At 49.9% G+C, this 16,385-nt stretch overlaps 1 protein-coding gene across 13 annotated transcripts in view; it reads left to right on the forward strand.

Annotated features, from left to right (window-relative positions):
• Positions 1 to 16,385, forward strand: part of PRRC2A (proline rich coiled-coil 2A) — a 1,857,131-nt gene that overhangs the window by 1,672,573 nt on the left and 168,173 nt on the right. For 10 of the 13 annotated variants that reach the window (XM_078645954.1, XM_078645958.1, XM_078645955.1 and 7 more), the window contains exon 28: positions 11,948 to 12,097. The exons of the other annotated variants lie outside the window; for them this stretch is intronic. In XM_078645954.1, coding sequence (XP_078502080.1) covers positions 11,948 to 12,097 — 150 coding nt within the window. The remainder of the gene's footprint in view (positions 1 to 11,947; positions 12,098 to 16,385) is intronic. 13 annotated transcript variants of the gene reach the window in all.

A 16,385-nucleotide genomic window follows, 5' to 3' on the forward strand; every position in this document is an offset into this window, starting at 1 on the left:
AGGAATATTCCGGGACTATTCGTAGATGTTAAATCGTTCCTACATAAGTGGAGTATGATAGCTAGCAGATGTTCTAGGGACTTAATGATTTTGATAATTTCAACCTCTAAAGAGATAGCCTCAGATATTAAAAAAGAAATAGAAGATTTAGAGAATAAAATTAAAACCTCCACGGTACTGATGGATGCTGATAAACAACTAGAATCCCTAAATAAGGATATTTTATCCTTTGCAGAATATCTCACTAAAAGAAAAGAAGACAAATTCACAAAGGATAAAAGATATTATACCATAGAAAGAGCATATCCCTATCTAGGAGATAACTTCTATAAATCTGACAATCAGCAGGGAGAGGGGAGCTATAATCAACAGAGAGTGAACAATTTCTCAGACTCCTCGGACCCTGAATCAGAGAATGAACAGAATTATCAAGAAGATGGTTATTATAACCCCCAAAATGGCCGTAGAAATCAACGCCAGCCTTTTTTAGGGTATCGAGGAGCGAAGCGGGGACGGCAGAGAGTACGCTTTCAACCGTCATCCCGGGGACATCAAACTTACCAGCACCCGATGGAGGGACAACCCCAGCACTATCTGGAAACACGCAGCAGGCAATACCAGAGGCACTGGATATGATACCGATTTTCAATCTCTCAAAGCATAACCTAGAAGCTTCTGATATATCCTTACTCTCGAAAGGTCTGACATTTGTCCCACATGCAAATGTAAACTTATTCGAACTCTATCAGGACATACATTCCTTTTTTAGGAAGATAAGATTAAAAAAATTCTTCATGGATAAGACAGAAATAGAAAACAACAATACTGCAAACAATATTGTAGCCTTGCCCTCAACTTTTACTCCATCACTGGACCAACTTGGTCCAGAGATGGCTATGTTTGAAAAAGTTGTATTAACAAAACTAGAACAGGCCTTGAGATATGTCCCTAAATCAAAATATAACATCTCTAAGGAGGAACATGACTCTTTACTTAGTCTGAAGAATAACAAATCACTAATAATAAAAAGCAGTGATAAGGGTGGTGGAATCGTTTTAATTGATTCCAACAAATATGAGGAAAACATGCTAAAGATGTTAAATGATTCCCTGTTCTACAAAGAGGTTAGGAATAATCCAACAAATAAGCTGGTCAGGCGAATTCAGCAGGTAACAAAGAGAGCACTGGATGAGGACATAATAAATAAAAAAGAATATGAATTTTTAAACAATTCGCAAGGCAAATTAGCATGCATTTATGGCCTTCCAAAAATGCACAAGGACCAAAGCAATCCACCATATCGACCCATAGTATCAACTATTGGCACCCCGACTGAAGCCCTGTCTAAGTATATAGATAACATATTGAGGCCCTACATACCATTGTCTCCATCTTACATTAAAGATACTGGAGAAATGATTGCAAAAGTGGAAAATCTCCAATTTAATGGCAATAGGGATCTCCTAGTTACGCTTGACGTCGAAGCGTTATACAGTAACATCCCACAAAAAGGGGCTCTGGATGCCACTATGTGGTTTGTGGACTTATACCAGATACCATGCAATAAACAGTTTATCTATGAATGCCTATCCATAGTATTACAGGAGAATGTATTTCAGTTTGGAGATCGCATGTACCAACAGACGAAGGGCGTGAGCATGGGGGCAGCCATGGCTCCGTCCATAGCGAATATATACATGGCTCTTTTTGAGGCTTACAACATACACAATGAGATGGCACCCTTTTATGAGTCTGTTTCCCACTGGTATAGGTTCATTGATGATATCTTCTTTATCTGGACCGGTGGGGAACAGACTCTTGGGGAATTCCTAGAGTGGGTCAACCTTGCGGACGAAAATCTTCGCTTTACTGCCCATGTCCACCCCTCTGAGGTTGAATTCCTGGACATATACATCCGGAATAGAAACAATATTTTGGAGGTCGATTTATACTCGAAGCCCACATCGAGGAATACCTTGCTCCATTTTTCAAGTTATCACCCTAGGAGCCAAAAGGACGGCATTCCGTTCTCCCAGTTCCTTAGGGTGAGACGAAACTGTACGAACATCAAGGACTACGATAGTCAGTCAGTTAAGATGAAGCAAAAATTCCTTGATAGAGGATATCCGCATCGTCTAGTACGTGAGGCCTATAAGAGGGCTCGTTACTATGACCGGGATACTCTCCTAAATTCAAAGAAGGAAACCCAGGAACCAAAACTAGTGTGTGTCACACGACACTCAACACTAAATGCAAAGATCAGGCAAATAGTCAATGCCAATTGGCACTTATTAAACCTGGAACCATCTGCTCCTAAACTCCAAAAACCAATGTATGCCCATCGGAGAAATAAGAATTTAAAGGACTTTGTAGTTAGATCAAGATACATGGGCACCTCAGAAAAGACCCCGTTTGTACAGAAATCTATACAGGGAGCCAATCCAATATATGGTACTTCAAGATGTGGATCCTGTAAGTCGTGTGACGGGATTATACCAGGGCAGACTTTCCAATTGAATGGATATAACATTGTAGCGAATGAACTGTGGACATGTAACACCAGCAATGTTATTTATTTGCTTATGTGTCCCTGTAATCTAGGATATGTGGGCGAGACTGCAAGAACCATTAAAGTCAGATTGACCGAACATAGGTCGGCAATCAAAACTAAGAAATTGGCTGCCCCACTTGCTGAACATTATTCAGATTTTAAACATGCCCCATCCGAAATACGGTGGCGTATCCTAGAAAAAGTGCAAATATCGAATGCCAAAGGAGGAGAGAATATAAGAAAAAGACGAGAAGTCTTTTGGATTTTCTCCCTTAAGACCTTTAGTCATGGTCTTAATCAGGAATTGCCCTGGCAAAATGCTATTCTGTGAATATTCCTTTAAATTCAATAATTCTGCAAAGAGGGCCTTTCCCTTTAAGAAACTCAGGTCCTCGTCCAACCAATGATACTTTCCCTTATAAAAGGACCTCCGAAATTCAAATCGGAGTTGTTCCTGTAGAAAGACCAGACGCTCTGACGGTGTATCCAAAATTGTTGGCGTCCTGTGCAATCCCTAAGGTAAGAACTTGCGCAAACAAGCGTTCGAAAGTACTTTATTGTAGCCCTGTGGTTCAATCAGGGTAACACTAACAGCTTGCACGTCCTTTATTAGGAACCACGTGCACTTTTAAACCCGTTGCAGCGGAACACCATGATGCTTCGGCTGTAGTCTCGGTTTTGAATCAAATCGGCAACAACGCACAACGCACGACGTGGCATCTAGCGGCTTTCTTTAAATTAGGTAAGCGGCATAACGAGAATACTTAAATAGAACTGTCTTTATACTCGGCAATTTGTCTTTGAATTTAGATAGGAGAAACGCTTTAAAAAACGATTCGGCAAAAGTTAGTTCTGGAAATGGGATACTAACAGGCGGCTCTTCTCTCTTTTCTTTATCAGGAGCCCATACCGCTTTTAAACAGAACACACAAAAACACAGGATGTTCGTACCTTAACAAGCTGCGCACCCGACACACGCTATTGAATTTGCGCCACGTCTCAGCATTACCTAAATATATTTTGGTAAGCGATAATTATATAGTGTTGGCGCAGAGTTACTTATCAATTTAACACTAAGAGACCCTGGCTGATTGTGTTTGGTGTGTTATATTATTAGGACCTGTTTCTACGTACCGGAGGCCCTGCAATTTCACTTAAAAGGAGTTAAAAAGACCTAAGTAGAAGGATACAAATTAAACCTCAAAGGGTAAGAATAATATGTTTTTGCCTTATAGTAAAAAAGCATCACGTTGGGTTCATACTAAAGCTATGATTGTTTTTTTAACGAATAGGATAGTGTGATAGGCCTACATCCCAAAAAGAAACTTAGGCGAAGGAAATCTTGAGTGACAACTATCATAAATAAAAGGTGAGCAGTCGTGTACAATTCTTGAAATGTAACGACGCAGAATTTAAAGAAAAGTAACTGGGGGAGTGAGTTTAAGTTTAATTTTTTTTAAAAAAGAAAGGGGCTCTTTGACCCACATTTAATCCACATAAAATTCTATGTTTGATTCCTTTAGAATATTTAACTGAAGTTTCCTGCCCCTCATTTGTGGATACAGTTTAAAATACAGCCGTCCTGCAGTCTAAATCTTTAGAGAACAGCACTGGCCTTGTACTACGGTACAACTTTCGGTAAGAAAGAAACGTTTGTGTAGTAGAATTGTGAGAATGGTTGCATTATAATTAGGATATTTTTCCCCCCCCCACTTGTTTTTCCGTGACTAGTGATCTTGAACGGAAATGAATATGAACTTTTTCTAATCTCTAACCTGTCTCATCTTATTTCTCTAAATTTCTTCTCTGTATATCTCCTGACATATTTAAGATAAGGAACTATGTCTCAGAGAAAGTCCCAAGCGAAACACAAATTACATTGAAATGTATAAGCAGTCTAATCAATTGGGCGATAAACACCATTTAAATGTTTTAGATCTGGATACTGTGACTTTTTGCATCAATAAGAAAATGAAATATAATATAATGGTGTTTCTGAACAAAGTGTATAAATGTACATGTTCTTGTCTAAACTCTGAGCACTATACCCTGTGTTTGCCGGTACATATCAGAATGAGGCTTGGGTATGAAAATCTGTACGTGCATAGGTGGAAAACATTCGTATATAAGGCGATATATCTCGTTTTTTAGCAAAGGCTTATACCAATAGAATGTTACAACAAATCTGAACTAGTCCAGTTGTATCATAACAAATGTAAGATGTAACAAGCAAATCACCGTTATGATCTCTTTTACAGAAAATTGGATGGTTAAAGTCCCGATGAAGGCATAGTGTATGCCGAAACGCGTCGACCGGATGCCACCTAACCTCCTCTCTTTTAACTAAAAAAACATTTTATGAATACAAATGTATCATTCTAGATCTTTTTATCAAAAATGATCAATGTACTGTTTTACATTTAATCCTTTTTTTATCAAATTAAAAATGTATATGTTTTTGAAACTGCACTAGTTTGTTTGTTCTATCTATTGGTTGTTGCTTTATTATATGCCCAGGAGCGCCAGATGAAACTTCTCTCGGCGCATCCCTCCAGGTCAACGTCCTCCCGTCGGTCTGCTTCGGCGGACGGCTTCAGATACGGCCGTGGTCTTTGTCCTCACCCTTCTCCGAAGTCACGTGAGCCTCACTCCCCGGTAGGTAAGTATCGCAGTTTGTCCCCGGGGGCTGGTTTCCAGCCTGCCGGGGATGTGGACGCTCCGCTGGTGATGCAGCCCGCGTGTCATCCTATCCACCGTTTGCCGTGTTGGGGCGTCAAGATTCCAAATGGAGACATACACAGCAGCTTTGCAGGCCTCATGGGTGTCTCCCCCACCTTCCCCTCCTGTGGTGTCGGCGGACCCCTTGCCTTGCGCAGGGCTATCCGCGGCACCTGCTGGTTCGGATCAAGAATTGGAGGATGTTGTGCTGTTGGGGTGTGGCTCCTCCTGGGCACCTCCTTCAGGCCACGGCGTCTCTGCCTCGCCGCAAACTCCTGCGGGAGTCCCTGTGGTGTTGCAGGAGGTCGCCAGGGCTCGGGTCGCATCCCCAAGCTCTTCTCGTTCCATAGACAAGGTGGTCCTGTCTAAGGCAGAGGTGACACCGCTGCGGCGCCGGCAGCAGCTGGACCGTGTAGAGCCACAGGGGTCAGGGGACCCTCCTCGGCCCGCTCAGGGTTGAGGCCGGGTGAGGACTGTAGGAGAGTGGGGTCTGCAATCCTATGGTCACCCCAGAGTTTTGCTTTTTGCTTCACTGGTTTACGACTTTCCCTGGCTGTGGGCCTGCTAATCAGACCCACAGCCTAGCTGTTCTCTCTCTAAATTCACAACCATGTACTTTAGGTGCATTTACCAATTGGTACTGGGCCACCTTATCAGTCCCTGTACCCAGGGCATAGGTGTACCCAGGGCCTACCAGGGGCTGAAGCATGTATTATGCCACCCCTGGCTGGCCATCTAAATCTGACACAACTGGCTGCATGACAGCTGGGGCAAGGTGGTGTAAACACCCTTTGCTGTAGATATAGTATACCTATATCTAAACCTAAAATGGACACATATATTCCTATCAGTCACTCCTATGGAAGGCCTTATCAATCCCGAAGGCAGAGTGCTTGGAATTATGTGAGATGGTGCTCTGGCATGAGCTGAGCCCGTTGGCAGCTTGCGGAACCAAGTCCTAATAGCTGTTCCATGATAACGCTATACCATATACTCTTAAGTGCATTATCAACCTCGCGGTTAAATACTAACTCTGGTATAACATTATCAAAACATGTCGAGTAAGGTGTCATACGATTTGGAATACTACCCCCTCGCCAATTCTGGCGACGGGGGTAGCATTCCACCCTTCTAGAGGGACACGACATGTATGTAACTTTGAACCCCGGTTAAAGTTAACTCGAGCCTCAGCATCACAAAATGGATGCTGCCACCACAGACACAAGTCTGACCTCCTGCTGCTGGGAGTCCTTCCAGCGAGGATGGCTTGGACAAAGGGTTTCCTGCCTTGGGAGGTGCTAGCACCACCCCAGGCAGGATTTTGTGTATTGAGGTAGGGAGGCCTGAAAGGAATGAGACATGCCTGGGGCACACAAGGTGCCCTGTGCATACACCGGTTCAAACCAGTTGCTGGGGCATCCCAGCCCCAGCTCTGGCGGGAAACCGGACAAAGGATAGGGGGTGTAACCACCCCCCTTCCTGGTCCCACCCAGGGGAGGGACCTAGTCAGTAGTGCAGCCCCCTTTAGGAGAATAAAGGTAGGAGCTGGTCCCATTCCAAATTAGATTATCCTGAACTATTCAACAAGAAGAAACTCTGGCCTTCGACGTTCTGCTCCACAGAAGACTGAAGAATCTCCCTTGTGGGCAAGGAGTGTCCACCCTGCAACTGCAGGCAAAATCAAGCGTCCAGCGGCTTCACTTTGTCGTCTTCCCTCGAAGATCCAGACTTCAGAGCCCGACGAGACCCGGATTCCCAGACCTCTCCGACCTCAACTCACATCTACAGCAAAGCTGAGACCCGTGGGTGCGACGAGACACGTGGGACCGGCCATCTTGAACGAACCTGCACTTCGCTTCCAGCACGACTCCCGAGGTAAACTCGACCAAGTGCTTTGGGGATTGAGAAGCCCCCGCCCCGAGCAACCCCTGCACCGAAGATCAGCCCCACAGCATCCACGAGATCTGCGTGGGTCCCTTCTGCTTGTTTGCTGCTCGACGCGTTGTCTGGTTACTTGCCGGCTGGCTAGTTGCCTCCTAGACGACGAACCTTTGAATCTTTGCTGCTGCTCTGGTTGCTCCAGACTGGGCTCCCTTCCAAAAGAGGGGCACCCCGGACTCTCTTAGTCCGCACCAAACGCTTTCTTCACTCACCGCGTGGGTTGCCTTTGCCAAGGCCTGTTGACGCCGATTCCGGATCCAACACCGCCGACAGCGAGAGCCTGCGTGGGACAGCTCGTGCCTCCATCCTGGTCGTCGAAGACACCTCCTGGTCCACGTGCTGCAGAGTCAAGCGTCCACTCTTCACCTGATCGCGACGACGACATCTAGTTCCTTCCTGGTTCCACTCCAGTCACTGGCTAGTGACTGTGAACATTGTCCCCTCTGCTTTCAGGTCTTCTTCTTCAACAATCCACCCTTGGATTGCACCGGACATCTTCCTCCTGGTCGCCTGCAGCATCTTTTCTTTCAGGCTCCATTGACTTCACATGAGAACCCGACGCACTTTGACACCTATGCACCCGTGGGTGAGGTAACAAGAGCATTTCGGTGCTCAAGGGTAGTTTAACTGTCCTAGTGTCCAGTTCCACAGTCGTTTTAGTCCTACCTAGTCAGGATTGTCCGTACTCACCTCGAACTTGAACTGTACTGTCCATAGACGTTGTTACGCATCACGCGTGTGAGTTCACACTCTGCACACGCGTTCCGTGGGCCTCCTATTACCTACCTGAAGTTAGTGTAGCGTGGTCCCATTGAGCCTACAGCCTCTGGACAGCTCCATTCCTTTTATCGACTTTCACATTCCACTTACTTAGTATATGGTTTGTCGTGCCCCTAGGGCACCATTGTAATTTTGTGCAACTTGTAGTGTTTTTCGTAAGAGATTGTCATGTGCTTAGCCCTCTGACCTCATAAAGATTTCAGAGGTGGTGTTATTAATAAATATACTGTTTATTTTCATAACAACCTGTGTGGTGTCCTTTCATCTGGTATTGAAGGGGTTATATTGTGGTAAAACAGCTGGCTTCACATGCCAAAAGAGTTTAGCCTAGGACTGCTTTGTCCATGCTACCATTAGGATAGCTGGTCTATAAGGTTGACTTACAACCAATCACCATAAGGGTTGTTTGGACTGATACAAGGTGATCACTAGAACTAGTGAGCATCATATATCAGGCCAACTTCTCACAAGGACCCCTCGTCCCTCTCCGGGCCCCTCTCGTCCCTTCCCACAGGCGGCTGCCTCATCGGAGGGTGAGTCGGAGGTTGGATCGTCCCTGGCACCGCCACATGGGTTACCGAGCGCTCCCCGCCTCATTCTGGGCCGCGGCTGGCGGAGGGCTTTGTGTCACTCCTCAGGGCCGTCTTGTTCCCCCACGCAGGTGTCTGCCTCGGCTGGGGTTGGGTCGATGCTGCCCCGGGGTCGGTTCGCCTCCAGCTCCACTCCGGTTGCCGGTTTGGTGGGACTTGGAGGAACCTTGTCCGGTGACGCTGGATGGTGCAGACAACCTACCTCTGGCAGCGGACTCTGCGGCTCTGCGCAGGGGTCACCACGGATTTGTCTTCGAATGCTCCTTCTCCGGAGGCAGGCTGCATATTGGTGTCGACCTCCCCGGAGACTGGTCGCCGTGTGGTATCTTTTTCACCGGCGTCAAAGGGTGGCTGCCCGCCCTTCCTGAGGCAGAGGTGCTCATCGGAAGAGCGGCAGGTCCCTCATTCTTCGGCTCCTTCTGACTTCCAGGTCTTGCCGGTCCCGCTTGCCATTGGGGACGGCCGCCTTAGTTTGCAGCCGTTGCCCATGGAGAAGCTGCTTTCTCCACCGCGGGGCCCTACGGTGGCGGGTGCGGCCTTCGCTCACGCGGTGTCCACGGCTGTGGGCATCCTGCGCATGGATGGACCCAGTGGCTCACTTTCCGGCGGACCATCTATTGGAGGTCCTCCACCAGGGCTCTGGTGGGAGGGAAATCTTACTTCCGTTTGAAGGTTCCCCCCTTTCTTCCTTTCTCCATCTTCTGCACCGGCACCTCCTGGCACCGCGTGACCCGGCGTGCCATTCCCTCCACCCCTCTGCTTCCAGTCCTCTTTTGCAGACTACTTTTCCCTCCTTCCCGCTGCTCTGGACTCTGCCGTCCCGAGAAGCCCACTGGCTGGACTCGTGGGGGCGCAACATGTTAGCCTCACCCAGCGCTGCCCTGCTGACCCTTAACACCTTGTGTGTGCTGGCTAGGGCCTCCTCCTGTTTGTGGGACTCTGTTGAGTCTCTGGGATCCGCAGCGTCCCAGGAGGGTGGTCAGGTGGACTTACGGCATCATGTGTTGGATGGCTGGGAGCTTGCAGCGTTTATTCTCCTCTCCACCCTGCACATCTCAGAGGTGCTGGGCCAAGTCATGGCTTCCTCGGTCGCTCTCCGTCGCCATGCTTTGCTTCGGGATGGAGTATTCTCTGAGAATATTCGGGAGCGACTCATCGACCTTCCGTTTGATGTCAGACTGTTGTTCCATGCCCCGGCCGACTCCGCCATCCAAAGGCTCTTGGCAGGACTCCGTCCTCCTCCCCCTTCTCCGCCTTACCCTCCTCCGTCCCCTCCTCAGTGACTCCTGAGTTGGGGGGATTCTGGGCCTTCTTAGGCCGGTTGTTCTGGCTGTGGAGCGTGTTTGCTGACTAATTGCGTCCTTCCTTGGGACTTTGGCATTGTTGGCTGCTGGACGGCCCTTTTGTTAATTATGTGTGTGTGTTCTGCCGGAGTTGTTGCGCAGACTTGACCCTGAGATTAGGCATTCTGCTTTGCTTGAGCTGCTTGTCAAGCCTTCCGTGGGGTGTTTTTTTCCCCTGTGGCTCTTTTGTTTTTCCTCTGCTGCGGAAGTTCTTCCAAAGGGGGTTCCCATATCTTGGGACGTACCCTATGTGGGGTAGTGGTAGCTATCATATGGCTTGTGCTCTGCTAGGGGGTTCTGGTCGCCTTCGGGTGCCTGTTCTCCGTGGCGTTTATGTAGGTTGCTTTGCTTCCTGAGGTTGTGTGCGCGGCCACTCGTAGTTGTGTGCCTAGGCATCTCCTCCTCTTCCCTGCTCCTGCCCTGAGGTCTGGGATGATCCTGTGTCTCCCTTGCCAGGCGCCGCCTACTCGGCCTTACTTGGGCCTTGGGCTTTTCTTCTTGCTTTTGGCGGTGTTTAACTGCCGGCGCTGTTCTGGCTGGCAGGTTGCTCTCCATCTGTAGTGGGTTTGACTTACTTTCCCTCTTTTCCTTGGGTGTTCTGGGCTTCTTTTTCAGCTCTTCATGTCTTGGCATTGGGCGGCAGCTGTGTTGCTTTGTGGGGAGTGCGGTGCTTCGGCCTCTCCGGCCTTGCCTTAGTTCCTCTGCTGTCACTGTACGGGCCTCTTCAGCCTTCTCCCTTCTACATCCTTTTGGGGGTTGGTGGGGGTGTGCTTGAGGGCTTCCCATTGCCTGGCAGGGACGAGGTTCTCCCTGGTCCACAGATCTGGTTCCCTGTGGGGCCCTCTGTTGTGTATTGTCTGGCGGGGTCCTTTCGCAGACCCTCCTTCCCAGGGGGTATTGCTAGGGAATCTGTTTAACGAGAAAGAATCTGCGCCTACTAGTCTTTATCAGATGTACAAGTTGCTTACCTTTGGTAACAATGTATCTGTCAGGGACGATTCTAGCCGCAGATTGCTTCACAGCCCGCCCTTCCTCCCCTATTCTGCGAGGACCCTTGGGTTGGTCTTCGGTACTCACTTCCTGGGGGCGGTTCATTCCCCCATTGGTTCTTTGGAGGATGGGGTTTCCAATACCCTGCTGCTCTGGCTACTCCAGGTTTGGGGGGGGATTGCTTTCTATTCCTGTCCTCCCTCCCCTCCCTTCCTCCATTGCTATCCTGTTATTAAGGGTCATCTGGCCATGTCTTTCCCTTGTGGGTGATTGCCCTCTATGTTGGGGTGGCTTGGAGGTTTGTTGTCCCTGTCTGTCGTGGGACTGGTCCCCTTCCTTGCTCAGGATGGGGGTGGTGGGTTTCCTACGTGTTCCATGACCCTCACGCATGTTCCGTGCCTCTGGCACACAGGGGTTGTTTCTTGTTTCTTCTTCTTTCTCTGCCGTGGTTTATGCTGTGTTGACACTACTCTGGCGGTGTTAGTCACAGTTTCTTTCCAAATTTGCACACTGTTCCCATGCTTCCACAGTTTTTTATCTGGTGGTTCTGCGTTGGGGTGCAGAAAAGTTCTCCGAAGCAAACTGACGTAGGCACGCCGGAGCGGGTGTTATGTGACCTCGCTGACGTCACGTGCGCGGACGACGCCTGGCGGAGTCGCATGATGTCGCCCCACCCCTGGCGCGCAGGGATGCTGTGGCAAAAAAGTTTCCGGATCCAGTCTCACGCCTGGGAGTAATTCTACGTGAAGGAATCTGCGGCTAGAATCATCTCTGCCAGATACATCGTTACCGAAGGTAAGTAACTCGTACAACAATCCATTGCTACTACTGCATCAAAGCCTAGAACTGTCCAGGAGTTGTTCCATTATGCCATTGGTCCTCAAGTCATTTATAGTTTACTAAGCCCTACCCTAATCTATACTTCACCTCTGTAACTATTCATGTCAAAGGTATGATGCATAATGGTCAGCAGCTTTGGTTTTAGAGAATATATTGCGTGGTAAGTTACCTGTCCTTGTCTTGCTTCCTTTCAGGTTGTGCTTTCCATGGTGGACTCTCAGCTTCCTATGATGAATTTCAGCTCCATGCAGCAGCCACCATCCTTAATGCCTGTTGGACAGGCAATTCAGCAGATTCAGACCCAGAACTTGTCTATACGCCCCCCTAACCAGCTACACGCCCAGGTGCCTGACAGCGAGTTTCGTACTTTTGAATCTGCTTGTTCTTTACTCTACATGTAGATCTGAAAGAATCAGTTAGTTATAGATTCTTTACCTTAGAATTAACCCCAGGTGTCCGACTGGATCCAGAACGTTTTTCATCCGCAGTACCCCTGTGTGTGGGAAGGTGGCATCTGTCGACTCTGCGTCCGTCGTCTGCACCATGGTCTTCGTCTGCATCGTGGCCGCCGGGATGACGTTGCAGTAGCTACATAGACGCCGCCCTCCCGCGCTGCCATCAGTTCTTTAATTTTCCGCGCCAGTAAGTGCAGATCCGGAGAGAGCGGTACCCCCTGTCACTTTTTGACTGGGTTTTTGCGACTTTTGTCGACTTTGTTTTTGAGTCTCAACCAACTCCTGGTGCACGAAGCACAAGGTCTGCTCTTCCTGTACCCAACTGATGTCAATGACGGATCCGCACCATCTGTGCCTCTACTGCCTGGAGCACGACTGACCCCAAGTCGTGCTCCGACTGTCGATCCATGGCCCTGAAGTCTTTCTGGGATTGATCCCGAAAGCTCCTCGAGGCCCGGCAGTCAGCTCCACATCGCTCAAGGTCCTGGTCGCATGGGAGGTAAATGTGTAAATGTAAATGTATTTGAGCTTGTAAAGCGCACTGATACCCGTCCGTAGGTTTCCTGGCGCTGTATAACTCTGGGGAACTCGTCCTGGCTTTCCCTGTGGGATGGTCCCTGCTGGGAGTCCCCAAGGTGGAGCCAGGCATCCCCGGAATTGATGGGGCCGTTGTGGAGATTAGGCAAGCTAATGCCCAGAGTTGCCGAGTGGAACCCCTGATTAGAGTAAGAACCGAAGCGAGAATTATTGAGTCCGCTGACTCAAGTCCACGACCCTGCCGCGTCGGGAATTGAACCTTGGTCCCTGGCCGACTTCTGCTCCCGGGTCTGCCGCCTCTAACCAGTGAGCCACACTACTCCACTAGGTAGAGGGACATATTGCGGAGTCGTCATCTCTCCTCTTCTAAGTCTTCTCACTCCAGGTCAGGTAAGGCGAAGCACAAGAAGAAGTTGAAGAAGCATCGTCGCTCTTTGACTTCCCCTCATTCTTCGGCCAGCGATAGGGTGTGGGTGGTCCCCACCCTGCAAATCCGGCCTTCCCGGGACAGGGAGTGACCCCTGTCCAGCTTTGTCAATTTTACGAAGCGATATACGCCATCTTTGGGAAGCCCTACTCCGCTGGCGCATCTTCGGGCCCTGCGTACTTGACTGGAGGCCCTGGGCCTTCGGCCTCGGCACCTCAGGGCCCCCTTGGATCCAGATCTGGATCGGTGCCGGTCGACCTCGTTACACCTCCAGCGGTGCCGATTCCACCCGCACCTCGTCCACAGCCGATGCCGCCTGTACCCCCAGTGGCGTTAACCCCGGCTTCCGCCCGATGTAGACACAGAGTTGGACCGGCATCGGCCGACGCCGGATCCAGAGCCGATGGGTACTTTTATCCCCGTGTCCCACCCTGGCCATTTTCAGCCAGATTGACAGCCAGCCGAGGGTGAGGTAGACTGGGAGGGGTCAAGTAACCCTCTGACAGACCAGTTGGAGGACGATCCGGACTAGGGAGCGGAACTGGGGGTTGTGAGTGGTCTGGATACCTCCCCGGACCTAGGTATCTTGTCTCCTCCTACTGTGGCTACGGAGGAGGGAGCGTCATACGCAGTGTTGTTGCGTAGGTCGGCCGAGGCTCTTCACCTCGAGCTACCTACGGTGGCAGTCAGGACTAACCTCCTGACAGAGGTCCTTCGACCAGCAAAGAACTCTTCGGAGCCCCTGCTGCCGTTTAATGAAGCCCTCACGGACATCCTTTTGGGCTTGTGGTCCAGGCCCAACACAAGGGCTCCTGTGGACAGAATGATTGCCAGACACCACTGCCCGGCTCCGGGCGACCCCACTTTCCTCTCCCAACACCCCACCCCTGAGAGCTTGGTGGTTCAAGCCTCCAGTTCTAAAGGTGCATTCCCAACTGCACCAACCCAAAAGAGAATCCAAAAAGCTGGACCACCTTGGGTAGAAATGTTTTCTTCCGCCAGCTTGGGACTGCAGTCGGTAAACACTGCATGTCAGTAAACACTGCATGTCTGTTGGGCAGTTACATCCATGCTGTGTGGGATACGGTGGCGCATGTGCTGCCTCAGTGCCCGAGGAGGTCCGGGCCATACTCTCCTGTGCAGTTGCGATGGGGAGAGACGCAGCAAAGTTTACCTTCCGCTGTGGGCTGGATACCGCCAACACACTTGGCAGGTCAATTTCAACAACAGTAGCCCTTCAACGCTACGTCTGGTTGCATTTGACTAGTTTTTCCGTGGATGTCCAATCCACCCTTATGGACGTGCTCTCTGATGGCTGTCGCCTTTTCGGCAACAAGGCAGACAAACGCTTTAAGGACTCGGGCTACGGCCAGGTCCTTGGGCCTTTCCACCACCCGCCCTGCACAGTCTGCCTTTCGCCACTTCGTTCCTACGGAGGGGTGCCCCGCTATGTCCCACCCAGAGCCACAGGCCACACGCAAGCTGTTCAGCCCCAGCGTGGCCGGGGACGTGGGAACCACCGAAATGGTTCAGGGGGCCAGCGTGCGGGCCATTCCACCACAGCCCCTTCTGCAGCATCCTCCAAACCTTCCTAGTCCGACCTTTCAGGGCCACAAAACGCCAGTGGGCAGCAGGATCCGCCATCACCTCTCCCGCTGGCGCACCTTCACGATAGACAGGTGGGTTTTATAAATATTATTTACAACAAGGGGTGGTGATGGACAGAGTCTCTGAATTAAGCAGAGTACTCTCACCCAGTCAAGAGATCAGGGCTAGATCCAACACCGTTTTTTTAGCTCATTGCACCATCCCAGTTTCAGAACCTGGCTGTATGCAAATTAGTCTGTCCCTGGCCCAGTGCATCATGGGAACAGGGCAGACCAGACTACAAAAGCCAATTCTTACACTGGGAAGGAAACAAGCTTCCGGGGACCGGTTTCTGCCATTTCAGGCGTCTTCGGCCCGGCTTGCTTAAATCCTGATGGTGCAATGAGCAAGGGACTCACATCTGAGTATACCCTTCCACGCTTAGGGTGGACAAAATTATTTACAACAAGGGGTGGTGATGGACAGAGTCTCTGAATTAAGCAGAGTACTCTCACCCAGTCAAGAGATCAGGGCTAGATCCAACACCGTTTTTTTAGCTCATTGCACCATCCCAGTTTCAGAACCTGGCTGTATGCAAATTAGTCTGTCCCTGGCCCAGTGCATCATGGGAACAGGGCAGACAAGACTACAAAAGCCAATTCTTACACTGGGAAGGAAACAAGCTTCCGGGGACCGGTTTCTGCCATTTCAGGCGTCTTCGGCCCGGCTTGCTTGAATCCTGATGGTGCAATGAGCAAGGGACTCACATCTGAGTATACCCTTCCACGCTTAGGGTGGACAAAATTATTTACAACAAGGGGTGGTGATGGACAGAGTCTCTGAATTAAGCAGAGTACTCTCACCCAGTCAAGAGATCAGGGCTAGATCCAACACCGTTTTTTTAGCTCATTGCACCATCCCAGTTTCAGAACCTGGCTGTATGCAAATTAGTCTGTCCGTGGCCCAGTGCATCATGGGACAGGGCAGACCAGACTACAAAAGCCAATTCTTACACTGGGAAGGAAACAAGCTTCCGGGGACCGGTTTCTGCCATTTCAGGCGTCTTCGGCCCGGCTTGCTTGAATCCTGATGGTGCAATGAGCAAGGGACTCACATCTGAGTATACCCTTCCACGCTTAGGGTGGACAAAATTATTTACAACAAGGGGTGGCAGTCAGGACTAACCTCCTGACAGAGGTCCTTCGACCAGCAAAGAACTCTTCGGAGCCCCTGCTGCCGTTTAATGAAGCCCTCACGGACATCCTTTTGGGCTTGTGGTCCAGGCCCAACACAAGGGCTCCTGTGGACAGAATGATTGCCAGACACCACTGCCCGGCTCCGGGCGACCCCACTTTCCTCTCCCAACACCCCACCCCTGAGAGCTTGGTGGTTCAAGCCTCCAGTTCTAAAGGTGCATTCCCAACTGCACCAACCCGAAAGAGAATCCAAAAAGCTGGACCACCTTGGGTAGAAATGTTTTCTTCCGCCAGCTTGGGACTGCAGTCGGTAAACACTGCATGTCAGTAAACACTGCATGTCTGTTGGGCAGTTACATCCATGCTGTGTGGGATACGGTGGCGCATGTGCTGCCTCAGTGCCCGAGGAGGTCCGGGCCATACTCTCCTG

Source organism: Lissotriton helveticus, chromosome 5_1 (assembly GCF_964261635.1).
Source record: "Lissotriton helveticus chromosome 5_1, aLisHel1.1, whole genome shotgun sequence".
Taxonomy (NCBI): domain Eukaryota; kingdom Metazoa; phylum Chordata; class Amphibia; order Caudata; family Salamandridae; genus Lissotriton; species Lissotriton helveticus.